The following is a 22,783-nucleotide window of genomic DNA, read 5'->3' as shown; positions in this document are numbered from 1 at the left end:
CGTTTGATGTCTCGCATCGAAAGTATTCCTAGGAATTCATCATGACTTGATTCCTGCAAACTCGCAAGAAACAAAACTATGAAAGTGACTAGAAATGCCTAAGTAGTAGATCGATGTACCTTGTGTTCTTAGAAATGTCCTCTCCCTTTCACCGTTTCTTCTTAGAAAAGATTATCCTATTTCACTCTCACACTAAAAGCAGAAATCAATGTTAAATTTTAAGTTTTTAACGCGTTTACAGCAAAATTTTGATATTTTTACTGCAAAACTAAAAAATTATTAGAATAATGTGAAACGTATTAGTATTTTTGAGCCGTGTATAATTATGTGTGTACTATCTCTTTAGAAAATGGTGGTTCCCTAGTTGGTGTAATTTTAATGATTAGTTTACTTTGGAAATTAGCTACCATTGCATATTTATTTTTTCATGACCAAAAACATCTGATTAGAGAAGTCAATAAAACTTTATAATGTACAACCACTGAGACCAAGTTTCAAACAAAACTTGAAGAATTGTAGGAAAGAAAAGCAAATCCTAATACTCCAAACATACCAACCATTCCGGATCAACACCTAAAATTCTCCGGTGGTACCCATATATCCATGTCCTTCTGAACGGACTGTCAAAAATGAACCGACAAATCACACTCTCCATTCCACCGCCTTTCCTCATTTGAATCCTAACACCCAACAATCTTCCCTTTCACCTCATCATCTATACCTAGCTAGCTAGCTAGTTAATATAGACAAAATCAAACTCGACGACTCAGAATTAGAGGTAGCTCTCATTTACTGTGCTTTGGCACTAGCTGCTCGACCTGCTCACCCGACCTGCCAAAGCCAGTGGCTTAGCTAAGCTTAGTTTTGAGTGGCCATGAGCAGCCCTGTATATGTTTTAACTTTTGAGACACCTGCAAAACAGCTGTATATATATATGGTACTAGGACTCTTATGGCTCCCTATTCAGATCGAGGGAGAGAGAAGCTTCGGAGTATATGTGAAATCCTCTTTGTAATATTTCTTGCTCAAATGAGTATTCCAGCCGCGACAGTTGCGTAACTGGCCGGCCGGCCTGCCGCATGCTAGCTGCTTCTGCTGATCAATCTGAGATACTCATTTGAGCAAGCAACGTTAAAAGTAGAGGAAATTTTGATAGATTAGAGCATCAGCATATATCAGCGACGATCAGATAGGCTTTCTCTGCTGCTGCACTAATTAAGATCTGTAGAAGATTAATTATATGATGAACAGATAAGTGAATAGCCTTACATTTTCTCTTGCTACAGCTAATTATATATACATGCATATTAATTAGCATATGTAAAGTAATATTTATATTTTCTATTTGACTCACCTTGATGATCAAAAGATAATATCTAGCTAGCTATCTCGCCCACCTTGATGTTCATATTGTTCATAGCTTAATTTTGATCATCATGAGTTCATGAAAATTATCTTTCTCATTCATATGCTTAATACATATATATGTAGCTAAAGGTTTCCTGTCTAGGAATGATAAAAATCTCTATCGGATATTCGACCCTAACAGTGATAAATTCAGATAAATTAGGTAACGAGAATGCGTATCCCTAATATTTGATTTCTGAAATTGGGGATGGTATTGCAATCTCCATTCGATCTCATCCCCACTCAATAGTAATTTTACTTTTTAAATAAATAATACATATTATGTTTATTAATATTTCTTAATATTTATATAAATATATTTCAAATTCAAACTCTTTAATATCTTATATAATTTGAATTGTAATTTAGTTTCTAAAATCCAATTATTATATATTAATTAATTCATTTAATCCAATTACGTATGAAGAAATGGGAATTAGTCCCCAACGGGGATGGGGACAGGAAATTCTCAATGTATTATAATGAGAATGAGGCGGGGATAAGAATAGGGAATGACTTCGGGATAGAGGGATGATATTTTGATCCCTAGCCCTTCCTTATCCACTGCCAACCCTACAGGTGTACGTCGGAGTAGCTAGGAGAAATTAAGATCAGTACGTGCTAATAGATGTTTGTCATATTTAAAAAATAAAAAATACACGTATATATCCAATTATGTGTGTAACTAGCTTCTACATATTAGTTAGGTTCTCATATCAGGGTGAACCTGCTCGTTCACTAATTTTCGAGATTCATTCTAGATGAATGAGGTATTTTACTTTATGCGTTTCGGAAAATTCTACGAGAAAATTAACCTCCGAATTAGTCCCAGAAATAGATGTTAAGCTAGCTGAACTGGATTCTGGTTTTCAGCCTCGGTCTAGTATTGTTACAGTGTGTTGTTCTTTGTCCCATATATTGAGATCATTAGATGTAGTGATGTACGTTAGATCTAATAATTGATACAAGAGGTTCTATATATCTAGGATGGAAAAGTTGTTGGGTTTGCTTTTCATTTTGCAATTCCTTCTCCATCATGGCAAGTAAAGACAATTCCCTCCCTGCTTTCCGATCAAGGTACCCAAACTAATTAATTGGCTAGCTTTACCAACAACTAGTAAAACCAAGCTGAATTTTTTTGTCACTTTGTTTGGTAAACACACAACATATTAAGGAACATATAAATTAAAGAACTGAAGTTGATAAGAACTGTGATGGAACAGATTCGAAAGTAGAGTTATCTGAGACATGCACAGTTCTACTTAACCCTCGGCAACAAGCTAGCTAAGATTATATCATACTCGCCCCATTCCAAAGTAAAGCATCTAGAGCTCAAATACTTCTACTTCACCAATGGTACTCCCTTGTCATATTCACCATTTTTTATCTTCTTCACCTTCCCAACAGATCACTACTACTCATCATGGCAAATCCTCGGCCCGATTTCGCATTAACTGGAGGAACCACTATAGTTTTGCTGTTTCTTGCCTCAATCTTCAATGTTCAAGGTATGCTTCATAAACCTAACGATCTCCATCCTTCATGCTATAGATATGTTAGCCATTCCAAACTAGTAGGAGTGATGATTTATTCGTGAATTAATGACTAACTAAACAACATTTGCATGTACTCCTTTGTCTCACTGGTTGCTAGGAGTCCAAGGATCTATAGGAGTGAACTATGGCACAATGGCGAACGACCTCCCTCCACCGTCCCAAGTTGCACACTTCCTTCTACAATCCACCATCATCAACCGTGTTAGGCTCTTTGACACCAACCCTCAAATACTCCAAGCCTTTGCTCATTCCGGCATTCCACTAACAATCACTATCCCCAATGACCAAATCCCCCACTTCACCAAACTAAGGTTTGCCCAAAATTGGCTCAAAACCAATGTCATACCTTACACCCCGGCCACCAACATAGTCCGCATCTTAATAGGAAATGAAGTACTCTCAACCGCCAACAAGTTGTTCATTGGGAACCTAGTCCCTGCTATGCTAACCCTTCACATGGCACTTGTAGATGCCTCTTTGGACCGCCAAATCAAAATCTCTACTCCACACTCTCTAGGCATTCTCTCAAGCTCAAGCCCGCCATCCACAGGTAAGTTTAGGCAAGGCTATGACACCCATGTCCTTAAACCACTACTCACTTTCTTGAGAATCACCAAGTCTGCTTTCATGGTAAACCCCTATCCCTATTTCGGATACTCGGCGGACACGCTCAACTATGCACTTTTCCGACCAAATTCCGGTGTGGTTGATCCCAATACTAAACTCCTATACACCAACATGTTGGATGCACAATTAGATGCTATATATTCAGCTTTAAAGATTGTGGGCTTTTCAGATCTCGAAATTGTTATAGCTGAAACGGGCTGGCCTTCGAAGGGTGATGCAGGCCAAGTTGGTGTTGACCTAGACAGTGCAGCGGACTACAACCAAAATCTCATTCGTCACGTGACATCCGGTAATGGCACCCCATTGATGCCAAACCGGACTTTTGAGACTTACATCTTTGCCCTGTTCAATGAAAATCTCAAACCCGGCCCAACATGCGAGAGAAATTTTGGGCTTTTCCAACCCGACATGACGCCGGCCTACAATGTCGGAATCCTACGGCACACGGTAGCTGCCGCAACCGATAACCAAACTAAAAATGTTCCCTTTTTCATGTCATCATTTTGTATCTGCTTGATTGGTTTGTGGACTTGGATCTGACAGGCTAGTTCGTCCGTACCCGGGAACGGGAGCTCAAGCCCACCGAAAAACCCAAATCCGTTGCCGCCACATGGAGGGAAGCAATATTGTTTGCCCAAAACTGGGGCTGACACGGAGGCCTTGCAGAAGAATATTGATTATGTTTGTGGGCTGGGATTGGACTGTGGCCCGATTAAACAAGGTGGGCCGTGCTTTATGCCTAACACAGTTAGAGCCCATGCAGCTTTTGCCATGAACATATACTATCAAGCAATGGGAAGGAACGGCTATAATTGCAATTTTGAGCAAACAGGAGCCATCACTACCGTCGATCCAAGTAATGTTCTTGTTCTTTCTTCTCTTTTTAAGGAGATCATTTCTCTTCATTGTTGTTGTAACTGGAACTTTTTCAATGCCAGGCTATGGAAAATGCAAGTATTGATGATGGAGAGGATTGCAATGCAGAAGATACCCCATCTTTGTAGCTCTTTCTCTTTTTGCTTTTTGCTATATAATGTATTCATAATGCGAGATTGTAATAGTTAGACATAAAAAATTTAATTTAGAATGTTAACGCTTAAAGAAAGGTTTGTTTACTATAACTATTTGTATGTGAATATCATTTTTGTTGTATTCGGATAAATTTGAACTCGAATTTTCATCATATATAATGATAACACATGCAAGTAATCAATTTTTTTTTCTTTTGCCAATTTTAAAAGTGACCATCGTTAAATTAGAAAGAAATCACTAGGTATCAACCCAACCATAGAGATCATTTGTAACATTTGTTCTATTTTAAAGAAATTTGAGCTCTTCCAAACTCTGTGTTATACAAGACTACAAGAGTAATGAGCCTCGATCACGGTTAGATTTTTCTACAAACTTGTCTTTTATTCCTTGCATTATGCAAATATTTGAGATCTTGGAGAATTCTTAGAGATATTTGAGCTCTACTTACAACCATAGAGATCTTAGAGAATTCTTTTTCTCATCAAAAATTTGAGCTATTCCAAACTCTGTGCGTAATGTAAATATTTGAGTGTAATTTTGGAGATCTTAAAAAATTCATTTTTTTCATTTTATAGTTTTTTGACGAGAAAAAAAATTTGCTAAGATCTAAAAAATTAAACTCAAATATTTGCATTATGCGCTATAAATTTAATTCAAAAAATAAAATCAAAACTACAGTCAATTATGGGTCACCTCTTTTTATTTTTAACTTTTTCATTAAAGAAATATAAATTTTAAAATGGATTGCTGCTCCCTTCATTTCTATTAACATGTTTTTCCAAGAAAAAAAACAACCATTGAAGAAGAAAAAAGTAAATAAAGAATAAAGAAAAACAAAATGTTGCATGTGTATTGAAGATTTGACCGCGGAACACATGATCCTTGTCTCCTAGTAATGACCAGCAACACGCACCCTCAAACTTACAGAATAAGGCACGAAGCAGACACGTGGCAGACCATGGTGTTAGTTAACTTCAGTACTAAAAGTTAAGATCGTCCAAATTGCCATTTTTGTCCTTTAAGATTGGACCAACCCTTCGGGATTACAATCGTAATTTGGTCCAAGTTAACACATTTTCAGAAAAAAAAAAAGGGAAAATGCTCATTTACCCAATTTTAGCTTAAAATTTGCCCACTTGCTCCACCAACTGTTTTTTAACCCCATTTACCCAAAACACTCTAAGAGATTATTTCCCCTTTACCCAATTAATTCTTTTTTATTTTTGTTGAGACTTTTTTGCCCTCTCCTTCTTTTTCACTTAGAGGGAGAAGTCATCCTCCACCTTGCTGGCCTCTGGTGACCAGTGGCAGGGCGCCGGCGACCGGTGACCGGAATCCGGCAACCGGTGACCGGAATCCGGCGAACGCTAACCGGAATCCTGCGACCGGTCCCTAATAATATCCAGTAACCATATTATTGCCCCCCAGTAATCATATTATTGCCCCCCCATTGAATCATATTATTGCCCCCCAGTAATCATATTATTGCCCCCCCCAATAATCATATTATTGCCTCCCGAAAATCATATTATTGCCGTCGAGTGAATTGTATGAACTCCCAAAACCAAAATGAATACACTACAGGCACAATTGATCAATTTATAATCATATTATTGGCTCCCAATAATCATATTAGTGCCTCCGAATAATCATATTATTGCCCCCCAATACAAAGTCCAATGTCTCTACTGTCTCCCAATAGACCACCAAAAATGAACCATTTTGTAGGATTCACAGATAATTTGACTTTAATACATAGAAAACAACAGGTAACTTATCAAAACACCACACTATAGTGATCCCTGTCCCTCGTATCAAAGTCTACTGGGGGCCAATAATGTGTCTACTGCCCCCCAGTAGCCAGGAAATGTAATCTTATTATTGCATGATCAAGTTACTTGTTTTAAGAAAAGATCAAAAGAAAAGAACAGAAAAAAAAAATCTGTAGATTATAGGAACTATACACATGATGAAGAAGTGAAATATCTGTAGCTATTCACATCCCAAAAAAAAAAAAAAAATTCTGCAACAACCTCAAGTGAAACATGCCAGAGCCTCCAAGATCTTATTTCACACTACAAAACCCATAATTGGACACCCAGAATTTGCTTTGGGCACCAGTCTTGGGCACCCGCCGGAAATCCAACCTGAAATCCCAGCCTTCTCCGATCGAACCTGTCTCCTACGCTCCCAAACCCGAACAACACTCCTCCTCACCCGACCCTGACCCGGCTCCGCAATCATCAGCACAAACACAACCGCCGCCACTGTCGCACGCTCCTCCTCACGGCTCTCCCGACTCGCCGTAGACCAGAGAACACGCTCGGTTCATAAATTACGGCCCTTCCATAAGCCCGGTGTCGTACCCGGACTGAGTGGCTCCGTTGCCGGAAGTTAAGGTCTCCGAGGAAGGCGGAGAGGCGAGGCAGGATGATCTGGAGAAGGAGAAGAAGAAGGAGAACCAGCGCTGGTGGCGAGTATGCAGGCCTCGGACGACGGCCTCGGGAAGCATAGGAGAGAGAGAGAGGCCGTTGTCAGCTTGGAATTGAAAGAGGGGAGAGAGAGAGAATGGCATGCTTTTAATTTTATAATGAAAATTTGTCTAAAATAGTCTTTTTATTTTTAAATGGGTAAGTGGGCACAATAATCTCTTACTGGAGTAAGTGGGCAATTTTGAAGCTGAAATTGGGTAAGTGGTCACGACCCCAAAAAAAAATCCACGGCATGTCAAGAAAAAATCCACGGCACCTCATATATAAGAGGTCAGGAGTTCGAATCTCATCAAGGGTGGAAATGAGGTGGGGTTTTTTTTAAAAAAAAAATAATAATAATAAAAAAATCCTAAATTCCTCTTCCAACCGTGGGGTGATTATATTATTCACAAAACACTACACGCGTAAAAATCTTGTGTCAATACCGCACATCTCATGTTAAAAATGCCTAAGCATTGTTTCTATTTATATCAGGAATGTGGGAGATATAAAAAACACGTGTGAGCCGTTGAACTCATATGACGGATTTTTTGCTATCTGTTAAAAGAAATACACGGGACATCGGGAGAAGACCGAGCGTGTCGGTATAAGTCAATTTAACAGAGTAACAATATTAAAGAGTACTTGAATACCATTAATGAAAGTAGTTGACTTCTAAATAAGTATAAATTGGAGTGAATATTTTTCACTTTAAATGTGGGAGAGACATCTCTCCTGACTGATAGTGTATCTAGGTCGGGACATCTCTCCCGGTAGCTGGACTACTATCCTAGTATCCTTTGTTCATCGACCCGATGACAGATCTACGATAGTTAGACTCATGATTCCGGTACCTAGTTTGCATACCCCGACATGGGATGCCGAATGAGTTGCGCTCATGTGCCAAGTTCACCTTGATACGTTGCTGATATGACCGTGTCCACGTGCATGGGCAGAACAGTCATTCACACAATCTAGTAATAATCTCCGCCACGCCATAAATAAATTAAAAAAAAAAAACAGAATCGCTCTCAGTTCCCACCGGCGCAAACCCACTTCCCTCTCATTGTGAATTCCTCAAAATTCTAGGGTTTTGGAAATTTGAACTCTCTCTCCCTCCCTTCGTTTCGATCTCCTCCGATTCTCCTAGGGTTAGGGTTAGGGTTTTGAAAAAAAAAAAAAATTACAGAGAAATGGGGGGCGACTGGCAGCAGCTGCTCCAATCGGTCGTCCTCGGCCTCATTTTCTCCTACCTACTCGCCAAGCTCATCTCCATAGTCGTCTCCTTCAAGGACGACAACCTCACCATCACACGCGCCAGCACCGCCGCCGCCCCGGCCGGGCCCAAAACCGACGACCCGGCCCGCTCCGCCGAATCGGGCGCCTTGCTCCACGAGGCCGATTCGGTGGTGGCGGAGCACGGGAGTGTCAGGAACGACAGCGCCGGCAGCGAGGTCGGGAGCGACGATGACTGGGAAGGCGTGGAGAGTACGGAACTGGACGAGATTTTCAGCGCCGCTACGGCGTTTGTGGCGGCGGCCGCGGCGGACAGGACGAAGGTGTCGACGGAGGCGCAGTTGCAGCTCTATGGGCTCTACAAGATCGCCACTGAGGGCCCCTGTAGCGTGCCCCAGCCTTCCGCGCTGAAAATGACGGCTCGCGCCAAGTGGTGAGCGGCTACTGTTACATTGATGTTGATGTTGATGTTGGTTTAGTAATGTGTTTAGGATTTAGGGTTTAGAATTACGCGAACTTATTTAGTGAATTGAAATTTTCGATTGGGTGATTTGGAATTAGGGATTGTTAAACTGTGGATTTTTGTTGTTTATGTGTGCTAGGCAAGCATGGCAGAAATTGGGTGCTATGCCTCCTGAGGATGCGATGGAGAAGTACATTGATATTGTTAGTGAGCTATATCCTACTTGGACTGATGGTTTGATTGTGGTGAGTGGTCTCGGTCGTCCTTGTTGTTTTCGATGTTTCTCTGTATTAGTAACAGCGGTGTAGTTACTTACTTTCTGTTTGGTTTTCTTGCCGGCTTGTTTCTGTATTGCTAGAAGAGCAAAGGTGGAGATGGTAGCTCGGTTGGTAATGATTCGAAAGGACCGATGGGACCGGTTTTCAGCACTTTTGTTTATGAGGAGGGATCTGGAAATGATTTGTAAGCTTCTCACTACTGCTAACTGTGGGATGTTTGATATATATGAATTGCACGTTAGGAGTTGGTTGTCATATCTCTATGTTTTTTCCTGCTTTAAGTTTTGCTGAAACTGTCAGTCAGGTTCAGCATTTTTCTTATGCTTGAGTTGGCCTTCTCCTTGTTTAATTTATCAGTTCAGTTTGTAAACTAGAAGTGGAGATTACTTGTATCTTGGAATAGTAATTGTGGTGAGCTTGTGTCTTGTCTGTCAAAACTTTAAGTTGCACAATTGGAAGGCTGATTGAGTACCTGGTACTAACTATGTGAAGTTTTTATACATGACCTGATGTGGTCTTTGTGTACGATGTGATGTAGGAATGTATTAAACGATATCTTGTAGAACTAAGAGTTCTAGTTATATGGTGTCTAAGTGTTTAGTTATATAAATTGTGTTTTTCACAGTGCTTCAAAACTAGTCATCTGAAGTCAATGGGGTAATACTCTTTTATCGAAAGAAAAAAATAAAATTAAAATAAAGTCATGCTAAGGTGAAGTTGTTTACTTTGCAGCAAGATGGATGCTATACATGCCTTTGCCAGAGAAGGAGAAGTGGATAATTTGCTTAAATGCATTGATAGTGGTGTTTCAGTTGATGCAAAGGGTTTGTTTCTTCCTATCCATCTTGTTTTTAGCTTCATTCAAATTCTTCTCAACACTATCATCCTTCCTGATTCCATGAATATTGCTATACTCCAAACTCATATGTACTCTGTTTCTGGGTTGTGAGCAGAGTAAGGCAGCTTATGAACAAGGAGCTTGTTTCCTTGTTAAGTCAGAAATGAAGCTTAATGTCCATGTTTAGTTGCCTAAAACATAGCTTTGAGTAGCACTAGATAGGGTACTGTTGAATTCTGAGCAATAGAGGTCATTGTAAAATTGCCAGCACACTTAATTGAATTTGGAAAAGAAACCTAGATTAAGGTTGAGAATAAAACCACTGCGGTTGCAAAAATAATGAAACCTTTAGATATAGTATGGCTCAGTGGTCAATTTTCTTACTTCATATTGAGCTGGCTGCAGCACTTTTGATAACTCAACCTGGCTTTTGTTACTTCTTACTAGTGTAGGCAGTAAGGTAAAGCTCATGTTTTGTTAATTCATAAAATGTGCACAGTACATGTCTTAGTATTTTCTGTCATTTCTTTCCTTCACCACTATTCATAACTTTCATTATTTTCGTTGTAACTGTTTAAAAAAATCTCGCCAAAGTCGTAGTGACTCGATTTTTTTGGTATTTCTCCACCATTTTCAAGCTTTGTATGGACTGTTGCTATCTGTTGTTGCTGAACTTTTTTGCACCCTGTGCTGCTGATATCACCATCTTACTTGCATGAAATGATTGCAGATAGTGAGGGAAGGACCCCATTGCATTGGGCTGTTGATCGTGGCCACCTAAACATGGCCGAGATGCTTGTCAGCAGGAATGCTGATGTTAATGCAAAGGTAGATTAAACTTATCAGCATTATGTCCCAATTTTGCATCATTTCTTTTCCAATTCCATCCAGCAGATATTATTTCATCTTATATTAGCTTAAAGTTTTGTGTTGTTGGGTCTTGGAAGGACAATGAGGGCCAAACCGCATTGCATTATGCTGCTGTGTGTGAGAGAGAAGGCATCGCTGAATATCTGGTGAAGAAAAACGCAGACACAAACGTGAAAGACAACGATGGCAACTCTCCGTCTGATCTTTGTGAGTCAAAATGGCCTTGGCTGCAGCATGCAAAGGAGTAGAGGTACTGAGGGTGTACGTTTGTTCCTGCTGAAGTGATTTTTCAAATAGTCCTTGTGGATGGCTGTATATGGTGATGTATAACCCTTCCACTAAATTTAGTCTCCGGAAAAATGTTGAAGTAGAGCAGTATATGTATGTAGTTTTCCACATTGTCCTTGTGTAGCCTTCTTTTTTTTGGTTTCCCTTTTTCCCTATTGTGGAGATGACAAGAAAGGTTCAAATTACTGGGCTACATGCCTACAACATATGCATAGCAATGCCCATGTTTCTTTGCTAAGTATGCCAAATTGCCAATGCCTCTACTTTTTTGGCCATCGCATTGGCAACTTCTAATTTTCTTTCTTTTAATTTGATATGATGAAAAATAAAAGGTTGCAACTAAAGAAATCACTTTATATTGTATATGATATCTCTTCCATCTGTCTGTCCCCACTCTTCGCTTTCACAGGGCTTCTTTTTAGATTAGATCAAATAGTTGGAAAATTGAAACCAGAAAGGTAAAGGAACAAGAATTTCCAACTTTCGTTCAACCAAAAGAACTTTCCAAATTGTAACAAATATTTTGAAATTTAGTTATACTTTTTTTCTTTTTCTTAACTTATTTACCGACTTTTCTATAAGAAAAATGAAAAAAATTACATGTCACTTCTCACCGGCTACTTGAACATGTGCAAGTTAATTTGGTACACAAGCATAGAATCGTCCCTTCTCTAACCAAAGGCAGATTCTATATGTTTATGTGCCTCCCACTTCTAACCGTCATTAACTGTTTTCACCACCGTTGGGAAACATGAGTTGGTTGACGGAGTTACTCACCACCATGTCCCAAATTTCCCTCGCCTCTCTCCTTTTTTATGCCTCCCCCTTCTTCCTTAATGCCTAGTAATGGCGAAGGCGGTGGTCTATCTTCTATTTGCCACCGCCCTTATTGCTCTTATAGTTCTCTCTCCCTTCAAGCCACGGTGCCACAACGTCCATGGCCTGCACCGCCGCCTTGGCTTCACCGGCCACGTCCCCATTTTCGATCCTCTTGTTTCCAAGATGGAATGGTACGTGGAGGAAAAGGGATTAGGAGACCAAAACATTACTCTAGATACGGAACACGACTTGGTTATTGCCAATGATGTTGAGGAAGCACAGGAATATTTGAGCGAGGCGGGGACGTTGAATATAACCATGAGGCTGGTGAGTATCTTCCCTTTGTTGGATGTGGCACCCGAAGATGGATTCGTTAGCTACAATGAGCTGAAGCATTGGATTGTGGCACAAGCCGTGGAAAGAATGATTCATAGGACACAGAATGAAATGGCATCCCATGATAGAGATGGAGATCGAGCCATTTCTTTCAGGGAGTACCTGCCACAATTTTCCATTGAGGATATTGGTACATATGTTTAACTGTTTCATCTTTTACGTGTTGCACTTTTCTTTCGGGCTCCGTTTGATAACCTCAAGCTTTGTTTTGTTCGCGGAATGGAAATATTTCAAAACTCAAGAGGGCCGTAGGGTTTCATTTCCTCCATTTCAGAAATCTTTTTTCATTTCAAAGCTTCTAATTCGCGAACCAGACTCAAGTTCTTGTATTGTTGGGGACCAAATGAAGCAGAATATGTATGCACATATGTTCGATTTTTGGACAACCATTGATGATGTTAATGATAATGAAACAGATAGAAATGATATGGAGCATGGACAAGCTGGATGGTGGAAGCAGCAATTTGATAACGCAGATGCTGATAGGAATGGTTTACTTACCTTCAATGAACTTAAAGAGTAAATTCTCCAATTTATTGCCATACTAGTACTACATGTCCTAATTTTTACTTCCAAGATTTTGGCTAATTTACCTTCCCTTGCAGTTTTTTGCACCCAGAAGACAGTTCAAATGACAGAATTCATAAATGGCTCTTGACAGAAAAAATGAAGTACATTCTTACATCTCTGCTCTTATTGATTACCACATTAATTCTCTTCTATGAATAGTTTGTTGGATCCCTAGTTTGTTACAGATTAGTAACAATTTAAAATGTACAGAAGGATGGACCATGATAATGATGGCAAGCTGAACTTCCAGGAGTTTTCGGACAATGCTTATGATATCTTCAAGAATTATGTTGAATTTGAGACAGGCGGAGTACCCACAGCAGAAGATAAATTTGCAGAGCTTGATGTGAACAAAAACAAGTACTATACATGCATCAAACTAGCTTGTTTCTTTGTTTACTGCCTATACTAAATATAGCTAATTTCAGAATTGGGAAATGTTTGACAGATTCATAGAAGCTGAAGAATTGAAACCCATACTGCATTATCTTTACCCAGGAGAGCTAACCTATGCTACCTATTTCACAAGTTTTCTAATTCATGAGGTCAGTTTAAGTGCAGTACACACTGTATTATGAATGTGAAAGCACTGTTTTGTTAGGTTCATTTGAGCATTTACTGAAAAGTGTAATGGTGGTATTGTTCATTTCAGGCTGATGATAACAAAGATGAAAAATTAACGTTGCAAGAGATGCTGCATCACGAAGATATTTTCTACAACACAGTCTATGAGAGCAGCAATGACGATGACAACCATGATGATCACGACGAATTCTAAAGTCTAAACTACTTAGATCCCATGAAAAATTCAATGTTTCAATCTATTTTGCTGGAAGATTGTCCTATGTATCACGACATTTGAAAGTTGCTAACGAGACTCCTAAGTTTAGGAGGCAATGCACCAAAAGTAAACATACTCAAATTACATTATACATCGACATAGAAAAATCTAATCGGATGATTCATTAGGGAGTAGCATTTCGATTTGTACAAAGTGTTTTTATTGCGTAGCAATTTTGTTAGAAGCAAGGAAAAAATTTCTTTAACAAAATCCAAGTGCCCTCCTATACAGGTTTATGTAGTGTTTCCTACAAAATCACTTGCTAAGAAAAGAACAATTCCAACTCCAAACACATCCTAACAAAGAATAATTGCTTTCTTTGGCTGTTTCCTGAGGAAATTTAAAAAAAAAGAAAAAAAAGAAAAGAATGAAGGAAATAGTGCTTTCAGTGACAGCAGCATAGTCCCAACCCATGGATTCTTCTGATCTGTCCATGAATTTTATATGTCTTTTACTTCTTTTTCATGAGAAAATAATAATTGTGTGGCATTGTCATCATCATAGAATCCAGGTAATATGCTTTGTCTTTCCACCGGTGACCCTAGTTGGAGCCAGAAAGGGCAGGTAATGCTACTCTGCATAACTGCAACATCTTAAGCCATTGCAATCTCAACCGTTTGATCACTCTAATTTGTACTTTCTTTCTTATGTTGAACGTTAAGTACGTAACATAAGAAAGAAATATGCACCCGAATCACGATTAGTTCGTAGAAAATAATAGTGTACGAATTTGAAGAAAGTCTTCACTAGAACGGTCATATCACTTAGTGCCATTTCACCAATCACACTTTCAACAAATCAATAATTATGTAACATACACACTGCTTACTTTGTGTTTGTACATGCGATAATAGGATGATAACAAACATTCAGACAATATCTTATGATCCGACCAATCCACTAAAGAGTTCCTCACGAACTTGAGAATAGTTCGCCTATTGAAAAATTACAACTTAGAATGGAATAAAAGCTAAACATTATTACCGTCAGGGGGTTGATTGGTAAAAGTAAATTAGTATGCAGATTATTTACCCGGCCCAGTCAAGAAAAACAAAACATGGTTAAATAGTCCAGGAGTCTCTTCTTCATCCTTAAAAAAGAATAGACCCATCAATAACGATCCTGATCCATTCCATCTATTTCCGCCAACGCGTACTATAAAATTGGACCCCACAAATTATTGTAACCCATTTATTTTTTTTTTTCAAAAAAATAAAATAAAAAAGAAATTAATTATTATTATAGCTTTCTGCAAAATCCAAGTCCAGCTGAGCATCTCTCTCTCTCTCACTTTTTCTCTCTGAAGAAGAAGAAGAAGCCTTTCTGCTCCGATCCGTAACCAAGCTCGTCGTTTCCAGGTAATAATTCTATCACTCTGCTCTAATTCAAATCCCTAATTTTCGTTTTCAGTGGTGAAACTAGGGTTGTGCGTCTGATTTTTGAATTTCAACCGGTTCGATTCGCTTAATTACTGTTCGATTCCGCTTTGAGTGCTTGAATTTCGATACTAGTTGTTATAAAATTTGATTTTTTTTTTTTTTTGTTGTTGTGATTTTTGTTTGTTTAATGTGATGAGGATTTGGTGAAATCGTATGCGTGATTGTGTTTGATTTCATTTGATCTGTCAATTTTTGATGCATTTAATTGTTTATTTGGATTCTGGTGTGGAATTTGTGTTAGTTGTGGATTGTTTTAGTGAGAGTGAGGGTTTTTGATTCTGTGAGTGTAGCAGGGTTTTGGTGGCTGGAATCCTTGTTCTTCAAATTCGATCTGTATTAATGATGACTGATAGTATTATAGTCTTATGGAAACAGCCGTAATCGGCTTTAATCGGTATATGTTATGGTTACTGTAATGATAGTGTTCTCACACTCACTGATTTCAATTGTTAAAGTATCTGTTTTGTTTTTCCAGGCAAATTCACTAATTCAGGGGTTTGCAGTTTTATGTTTATGTCCGGCGTGTATTTTTCTTTGGTTACCTGATGTTAAGACGTTCTGAATCTATGGTTCTGCAAAATTCTGGATTTGACAAACTTTCTTTTGTAGAGGTCTTGGTTCTGGTTGAGACGTTATGATCTAATTGTCACCTGTTCCCCTGATATGATCTAATTTTTTAAACAGGTATTGTTTTCGTACTTTCAGATACGGTATGGCGCTGGAAGTTACCCAGGTGCTTCTGAATGCTCAGGCAATAGAGGGAACTGTGCGGAAGCAGGCTGAAGAAAGTTTGAAACAGTTTCAGGAGCAAGATCTTCCTTTGTTTTTGTTATCTCTTTCCAGAGAGCTAGCAAATGAAGAGAAACCTGTTGAGAGTCGAAAATTAGCTGGTCTGATACTTAAGAATGCTTTGGATGCTAAAGAACAACATAGGAAGTCTGATCTTGTTCAGAGATGGCTAGCACTAGATCCTTCTGCGAAAACCCAGATTAAGATGTGCTTGTTACAGGCCCTCTCTTCCCTTGTAGCAGATGCTCGTTCAACTACGTCACAAGTCATTGCAAAAGTTGCTGGCATTGAGTTGCCTCAGAAACAGTGGCCAGAACTGATTGGATCACTATTGTCAAATATTCACCAGTTACCACCTCATGTAAAGCAAGCCACTTTAGAGACTCTTGGCTACTTGTGTGAGGAAGTCTCTCCTGAAGTTGTGGATCAAGATCACGTAAATAAAATACTGACGGCTGTAGTTCAGGGTATGAACGCATCCGAAGGGAGCAATGAGGTCAGGCTTGCTGCCACTCGAGCACTATACAATGCTTTGGGTTTTGCTCAAGCCAACTTTAGCAATGATATGGAGCGCGATTATATTATGAGAGTAGTCTGTGAGGCAACTCTGTCCCCAGAGTTGAAGATACGACTGGCTGCTTTCGAGTGTTTGGTCGCAATTTCATCAACTTACTACGATAAGTTAGCTCCTTACATTCAGGACATCTTTAACATCACAGCAAAAGCAGTTAGGGAAGACCAGGAACCAGTTGCTCTTCAAGCCATTGAATTCTGGAGTTCAGTTTGTGATGAGGAGATAGATATAATGGAAGATTATGGGGGTGATTTTACTGGGGACTCTGATATTCCTTGCTTTTACTTTATCAAGCAGGCACTCCCTGCCCTTGTCCCTATGCTTTTGGAGACACTACTTAAGCAGGAAGAGGATCAGGATCAGGATGAAGGAGCTTGGAATATTGCTATGGCTGGGGGAACATGCCTTTGTCTTGTTGCTCGGACAGTGGGCGATGATATTGTTCCACTTGTTATGCCATTTATTGAAGAAAACATTACAAAACCAGAGTGGAGGCAAAGGGAAGCAGCGACTTATGCTTTTGGTTCCATCTTGGAGGGTCCATCGGCAGACAAGTTGACACCTATTGTTAATGTTGCTTTGACGTTCATGCTCAGTGCTTTAACTAAGGACCCAAACAACCAAGTGAAGGACACTACTGCTTGGACCTTGGGAAGGATTTTTGAATTCCTTCATGGTTCAACTGTGGATGCACCGATTATTACCCCAGCAAACTGCCAACAGATCATCACAGTTCTTCTTCAAAGCATGAAGGATGTGCCAAATGTTGCTGAGAAGGCCTGCGGTGCTCTCTATTTTCTTGCCCAGGGTTATGAGGATGTGGGATCATCATCTCCCCTGGCTCCTTTTTTCCAGGAAATTGTTCAGTCTCTAATCACTGTTACTCACAGAGAAGATGCTGGGGAATCACGATTGAGGACTGCTGCATATGAAGCATTGAATGAAGTAGTTAGATGTTCGACTGAAGAAACTGCCTCCATGGTATTGCAACTTGTACCTGTTATAATGATTGAACTGCACAAGACTCTTGAGATACAGGGACTAGCATCTGATGAGAGGGAGAGGCAGAGTGAATTACAGGGACTTCTCTGTGGGTGCTTACAAGTCATTATTCAGAAGCTAGGTTCGTCAGAGCCAACTAAATATGTTTTTCTGCAGTATGCAGATCAGATAATGGGACTTTTCTTGAGAGTATTTGCTTGTAGAAGTGCTACTGTCCATGAGGAAGCCATGCTTGCCATTGGAGCCCTTGCATACGCAACTGGCCCTGAATTTGCAAAATACATGCCAGAGTTTTACAAGTATCTGGAAATGGGTCTTCAAAATTTTGAGGAGTACCAAATCTGTGCTGTCACGGTTGGTGTTGTAGGGGATATTGCTAGGGCATTGGAAGATAAGATTCTGCCTTATTGTGATGGAATAATGACCCAACTGCTCAGGGATTTATCGAGCAACCAGTTGCACCGCTCCGTAAAGCCTCCTATATTCTCCTGTTTTGGTGATATAGCTCTGGCGATAGGAGAGAACTTTGAGAAGTACTTGATATATGCCATGCCAATGCTTCAGAGTGCTGCTGAGATGTCTGCCCGCACAGCAGGTGCTGATGATGAACTGACAGAGTATACGAATTCTCTAAGAAATGGAATCTTGGAGGCATATTCTGGGATTTTTCAAGGTTTCAAGAACTCACCAAAAACACAGCTCTTGATAGCTTATGCTCCTCATATCCTGCAGTTCTTGGATAGCATATACATGGGGAAAGACATGTGAGTCCATCTGGTGTTTAGTGCTTTATAGTTTATATATGTGTATATATCATATAAAATACAATTATTGTTGTTTCCTAATATTTGGAACTCCACTTGTTTGTAGGGATGATGTGGTGATGAAAACAGCCATTGGAGTTCTGGGAGATCTAGCAGATACACTGGGAAGTCATGCAGGCTCTTTGATACAGCAATCTATGTCAAGCAGAGAGTTTTTGAATGAATGCTTGTCTTCAGAAGATCTTCTGATTAAAGAATCTGCAGAATGGGCCAAGTTGGCAATTAGTCGTGCCATTTCTGTCTGAGGCGGCCACCTATTTGTTTGGAAGTCCCTGCATGCATTTGGGTGTGTTGAGTTGGGTCATAGGATTGCATGAGTCAAGCATTGCCATTTTCAGTCAGACAATGGAAGCTGTGTCAGTCTTCAAGTTGTCACTAACTTGCATCATCTCCAAAAGTTGTGACTAACAATTGCATCAGCACCAAGGGCTTGGGTCCTGGTACTTTCATGGAGGAAGAGTGGGCAGTGAGTGTCACTGAAGGGGTTTAAGGCATGCAATAATTAACAAGGTTCCTTCGGTCACATAGGATTGTGGCACCAGAGTGGAAGGTCAGTGACATTCATGAGCGCAACTTTTCTCAGTCACTCAGGTCATTTGGTCTTTGAACGCTGAAGGTCTTACTAATATGTGCATCTCCTGTTGTGATCTCCTCCAAAGACATTTGGGTCAGAATGCATAAATTCCCTAATGTTTGTTCGGGTGCTGACACCTTATCACCACCCGTTGAGCGCCATGTCCCTCACATCCTCCTTACCAGGACTTGATTCCTGAATCTAGCCTGCATCTATTCATATCTTCATTCGTCATAGTTAGTGTGTATTCCAGAATATCTCGTCAGCAGATCTGACTGCTTTTTCTTATGGGTTGAGGGTCGAGACGTACTATTGGAAAACGCAGATCCTGCATTGCATTATTCATTTTTCATTTTTCATTTTTCATTTTTCATTTTTCATTTTTCATATTCATATTAGGTGTAAGTCAGTTTCATATGTCCAATATACCATGCATTTCATGAAATCATTGTAATGCGGCTTTTTGAAAAACAGGTTTTCTTCTTTTGCTTGGGAACGTGTAATAACTTTTTGGTTTTTGTTATCTCCACCTTTTGGAATTTGGTATCATTCAACATCACAAATTGTGATGCACCGAATGGAGCTTGATGGGGAGAGGCATTGTATTTGTTGAATTGCCTCATTTGTTATCTTTCAAGACATATCACAAAATTATAGTTTATGTGAATTTTGTGATTTTATTTTTCATTTTATACTCTTTTCATTACCTTGTAACAATTCTGTTGTTGGTATTCATTGTATGGGCTGCCCTTGCTGCCAAATAAAAGCAATATGTAAACCAAGCAAACTACATGTTAGGAAGCTAGATCGACTTGAATGTTGTATCAGGTTCTTGCAAATCTTTGATTTGCCTTGAGAGCTCCTTCGATAAGATTAATGGCTCCTTCGTAATCTCAATATGCAGTTTTCTGAAAGAAGTTGATCGACTTTAGGGTTTTTGATCCCTGAATTACATGGAAGTATTTCAACTAAACGTGTAAAGTTCTGAAGAGGAAGACATGGTAAATTTTCGAACTTTGAAGGCAGTTCAGAGATGGTGCTGTCAGCTGTGAGGTAATGTGATATGACTTCCACTAGCTCAATATTGTGCGAGTGAGTGGGATATTGAGCTCTGCTTTTTCATGTTGTACGTCTTGTTTCTCTGGCAAATCCCCCGCCACACATGTGACGTGAGCTTCTTTCTTGGACTCGTCATTCACCTTGTGAAAACAAAAGCTCAGGACATTGGATATAGCTATTAAATTTCGGTGAGCATCCAAAATGAATAGGCAGTTCCACTTTGAGAAACTGAGAAAGCCGGACCGAAATCTTCTGTCCCCATTTCCCTTTCCCCACCCTGTCCCTTTATTCTGATTGGTTAACAAGGATTAAAAAATGAATATAAAGATTAAAAAATTAAACAAAAATTTAAGATAATAATTTTTTAATCTATATCAACCAATCAGTGAGGAGGGACACCTATCCCCATCTCATTTGGGGACAGAGGATTTCCTGCCGAGAAAGCCCATTATAGTGACACTGCATAACGCTGTGGACAGCACTTGCTTATCTCATCCATGGCGTATATGCCAAAAACCATAGACCAATGTTCCAAAAATGGACCAGCCCTAGCCTCCCATCATCACCAAAAATTACCAGGTCCTAAACTAGGCTTTAGGGGAAGGATTAGTGGAAACATGTTTTGTCTTAATCGAATTAGTATAAGATAGTAGTGTACTTCTAAATGTTGACTTGTCCCCCTTATTGTGAATACTATGATAGTGCTCCCTCCCAACTAGTAGTGGGTCGCCAAAATTTTCAATTCAACCCTTGTAAATCATCATAAGCTTTCATGCATCTAATGTCTGATTTCTCTGTAGCCCACTTTCTGTATGTGTTTGTTTTCATCCATTGACTCATTAGAAAGCGATGCAAGCCGAAATAAAAGGACCTAAAGCAGAATTAGGTCATCAATGGTGTTTGGTACTACGAAAAGTTGAAATGAAATCTTTACGAACTTGAGGAAGGTGTTACGAACTTGCGCTCCGAGTGTAACATGGTCAAAAGTCTATTGAGAATCACAATAAGTTTTGTTGCGCAAAAACCTCAGGATTATAAATCTATGAATGTGAACAATTACTTTAGCAAATCAAAGGACTACGGTACGTACTTGTAATTAATTGAGTAGTATCTTTGTACCGACACAAGTGTTAGATCTACAGTACACGCTAGGTCATTATTGTGTTGACAACTCAATACACAATTTATTAACAATGGCATTGAAAGAATGGGCACTTGAGAGGTCACTATTGAAAACAATGGGAGCATACAATAGCCATGAGGGGGTGTGATGCGTCCATGTCGACACATGATGTATATTGTTGAAGATGGGATAAAAGCAGATGAACTTAATAAAAGGAAATGGCTAAGAATTCAAGCCATGCAAGGAATATATTGTTGCAGCAGTTGACTTGTGTTGTGGTCTTTAGGGTAGTAGGGTAAAGCTAGCATTCATCATCATCATCATGTTTCTGTTGCTATTGGGTAAGATGAGTGCACACAATGAATGACTATAAAAACTTCTCTTCTCTGCTCTCTCTAGCTCATTATAAGTCATAGCGCATATGCTTTGCAATTGCTTGCTTCCTACCACCAAGTACCTTTCAGCAACCATAAAAGGCCACCTTCTCTTCCCCTACCTCCTCCTCTACAGCCGAAGACCTTAACTATTAGTATTTGATAGGAGATCACGAAGAAAATAAGCTATGGCTCAGCTTAGAATCACCTTCTTCATTCTTCGAGTACTTCTCCTCTCAGTCCTTCTCATTTCCTTATCTTCAGGTAATTAATTAAGCTAAACTCTCACTTCTATTGGCATATATATGTTTTAACTTTTAGCCTGATAAGTACTGCATGTAACTCTTGTAGGTAACAACATTGTTGAAGGCTTCAAGGATGGCAATGATCACCACATTGATCATTTACTTCACAAGGTATATAGCACTAGTTCTAAGAAGCTTTTATCAGAAGCTTGATTATGCTCATGGGATTAACTAAATAGTTAAAATGGTCTGTGTTTGAAGGGCATCAAAGTGAATTCAAGGAAGCTGGTTATGATGCTAGATGCAACAATGCATGACTATGATGATGCAGGAGCGAACCCCAAACACGATCCTCGAAGGAAACCAGGCAATGGGAGAAACCCATGATTGATTATCGACTGCTATACTACTATTACTACTACTACTACGTACTACTTAAGCCACTTATAGTATTGATACTTTGATCATGTACTAAGGACTTAAGGAGACGATGTACGTCACCTGATATATAGAGCTAGCAATCCAGATGAGAGTTTCTTCAATAATGTTGATATGATATGCTGGTGTGTCTAGCGAGTTGTCACTGTGTGGCCATTGGCCTTAGGAATACAAACAGCTCATATCATATGCAATTCCGTTGGCTAATGTTTCTCTGTCATATATATATATATATATATATATATGTATCAAGTATGAAATAAGCTTTCTGCCATTCCTTGGCGCTGAATGAATAATAAAGATGGTATATAGTTGGAAACTTATTTGTGCTGAATATCTTCTTTTGCGACGAGTCATTTGCAGGTGTAACTTGTCGCAAAAAGTATTCCTTTCAAAGCTTTTACCAGCACCTTTTACTAGCAAAAAGACTTCTTACTTCATCATCTGGCCTCTTATGTGGAGATTAAGAGCTGATGTATGTGCTTGCTGCTGAGTCAGGTTTCAGACATTGAGAGGGTAACCTACCCTTTCCTCATCTGTTCAAAGCAGAAAAGCCATAACTTCATTGTTAATGTCAGCTTGACTATTTTTTATGTGTTTCTCTAATTATCCTACTTTTGAAATTTCTCTGTTTGAGAATTGGAATTCGG

General features: G+C 39.4%; 5 protein-coding genes across 8 annotated transcripts; all 5 read left to right on the top strand.

The window, feature by feature from the left end:
* The first annotated feature begins 1,112 nt into the window (after positions 1-1,112).
* Positions 1,113-4,804, top strand: LOC133718783 (glucan endo-1,3-beta-glucosidase). 2 transcript variants are annotated; one of them, XM_062145660.1, is made up of 5 exons: positions 1,113-1,251; positions 2,804-2,915; positions 3,061-4,037; positions 4,134-4,446; positions 4,529-4,804. In XM_062145660.1, exons 2-5 carry the CDS (start codon positions 2,831-2,833, stop codon positions 4,549-4,551), a joined length of 1,398 nt encoding a protein of 465 aa, XP_062001644.1. In that variant the 5' UTR covers positions 1,113-1,251; positions 2,804-2,830; the 3' UTR covers positions 4,552-4,804. The 2 variants fall into 2 exon arrangements, with proteins under 2 accessions (XP_062001644.1, XP_062001645.1); XM_062145661.1 differs by lacking the exon at positions 1,113-1,251 and adding an exon at positions 2,609-2,723 and having other exon boundaries at positions 2,815-2,915.
* Positions 4,805-8,098: 3,294 nt separating this feature from the next.
* LOC133717486 (acyl-CoA-binding domain-containing protein 1) lies at positions 8,099-11,251 on the top strand. 2 transcript variants are annotated; one of them, XM_062144208.1, is made up of 6 exons: positions 8,099-8,762; positions 8,932-9,037; positions 9,154-9,254; positions 9,803-9,894; positions 10,639-10,736; positions 10,856-11,251. In XM_062144208.1, the coding sequence occupies exons 1-6, from the start codon at positions 8,287-8,289 to the stop codon at positions 11,024-11,026; spliced, it is 1,044 nt and encodes a 347-aa protein (XP_062000192.1). In that variant the 5' UTR covers positions 8,099-8,286; the 3' UTR covers positions 11,027-11,251. The 2 variants fall into 2 exon arrangements, with proteins under 2 accessions (XP_062000192.1, XP_062000191.1); XM_062144207.1 differs by having other exon boundaries at positions 8,101-8,762; positions 9,151-9,254.
* A 569-nt stretch (positions 11,252-11,820) lies between these two features.
* LOC133717722 (uncharacterized) lies at positions 11,821-13,781 on the top strand. The gene is made up of 6 exons (XM_062144440.1): positions 11,821-12,411; positions 12,698-12,800; positions 12,887-12,952; positions 13,062-13,211; positions 13,300-13,396; positions 13,504-13,781. Exons 1-6 carry the CDS (start codon positions 11,913-11,915, stop codon positions 13,627-13,629), a joined length of 1,041 nt encoding a protein of 346 aa, XP_062000424.1. The 5' UTR covers positions 11,821-11,912; the 3' UTR covers positions 13,630-13,781.
* A 1,139-nt stretch (positions 13,782-14,920) lies between these two features.
* Positions 14,921-19,581, top strand: LOC133713842 (importin subunit beta-1). Of its 2 annotated transcripts, none has more exons than XM_062139878.1 (3): positions 14,921-15,050; positions 15,837-18,260; positions 18,367-19,581. In XM_062139878.1, the coding sequence occupies exons 2-3, from the start codon at positions 15,844-15,846 to the stop codon at positions 18,563-18,565; spliced, it is 2,616 nt and encodes an 871-aa protein (XP_061995862.1). In that variant the 5' UTR covers positions 14,921-15,050; positions 15,837-15,843; the 3' UTR covers positions 18,566-19,581. The 2 variants fall into 2 exon arrangements, with proteins under 2 accessions (XP_061995862.1, XP_061995861.1); XM_062139877.1 differs by having other exon boundaries at positions 14,931-15,050; positions 15,816-18,260.
* A 1,817-nt stretch (positions 19,582-21,398) lies between these two features.
* Positions 21,399-22,330, top strand: LOC133717976 (uncharacterized). The gene is made up of 3 exons (XM_062144743.1): positions 21,399-21,714; positions 21,802-21,866; positions 21,957-22,330. The coding sequence occupies exons 1-3, from the start codon at positions 21,639-21,641 to the stop codon at positions 22,080-22,082; spliced, it is 267 nt and encodes an 88-aa protein (XP_062000727.1). The 5' UTR covers positions 21,399-21,638; the 3' UTR covers positions 22,083-22,330.
* Positions 22,331-22,783: the final 453 nt, after the last annotated feature.

Source organism: Rosa rugosa, chromosome 6, assembly GCF_958449725.1.
Source record: "Rosa rugosa chromosome 6, drRosRugo1.1, whole genome shotgun sequence".
NCBI classification, from domain to species: Eukaryota; Viridiplantae; Streptophyta; class Magnoliopsida; order Rosales; family Rosaceae; genus Rosa; species Rosa rugosa.
This window is presented reverse-complemented; position numbering and strand designations above follow the sequence as displayed.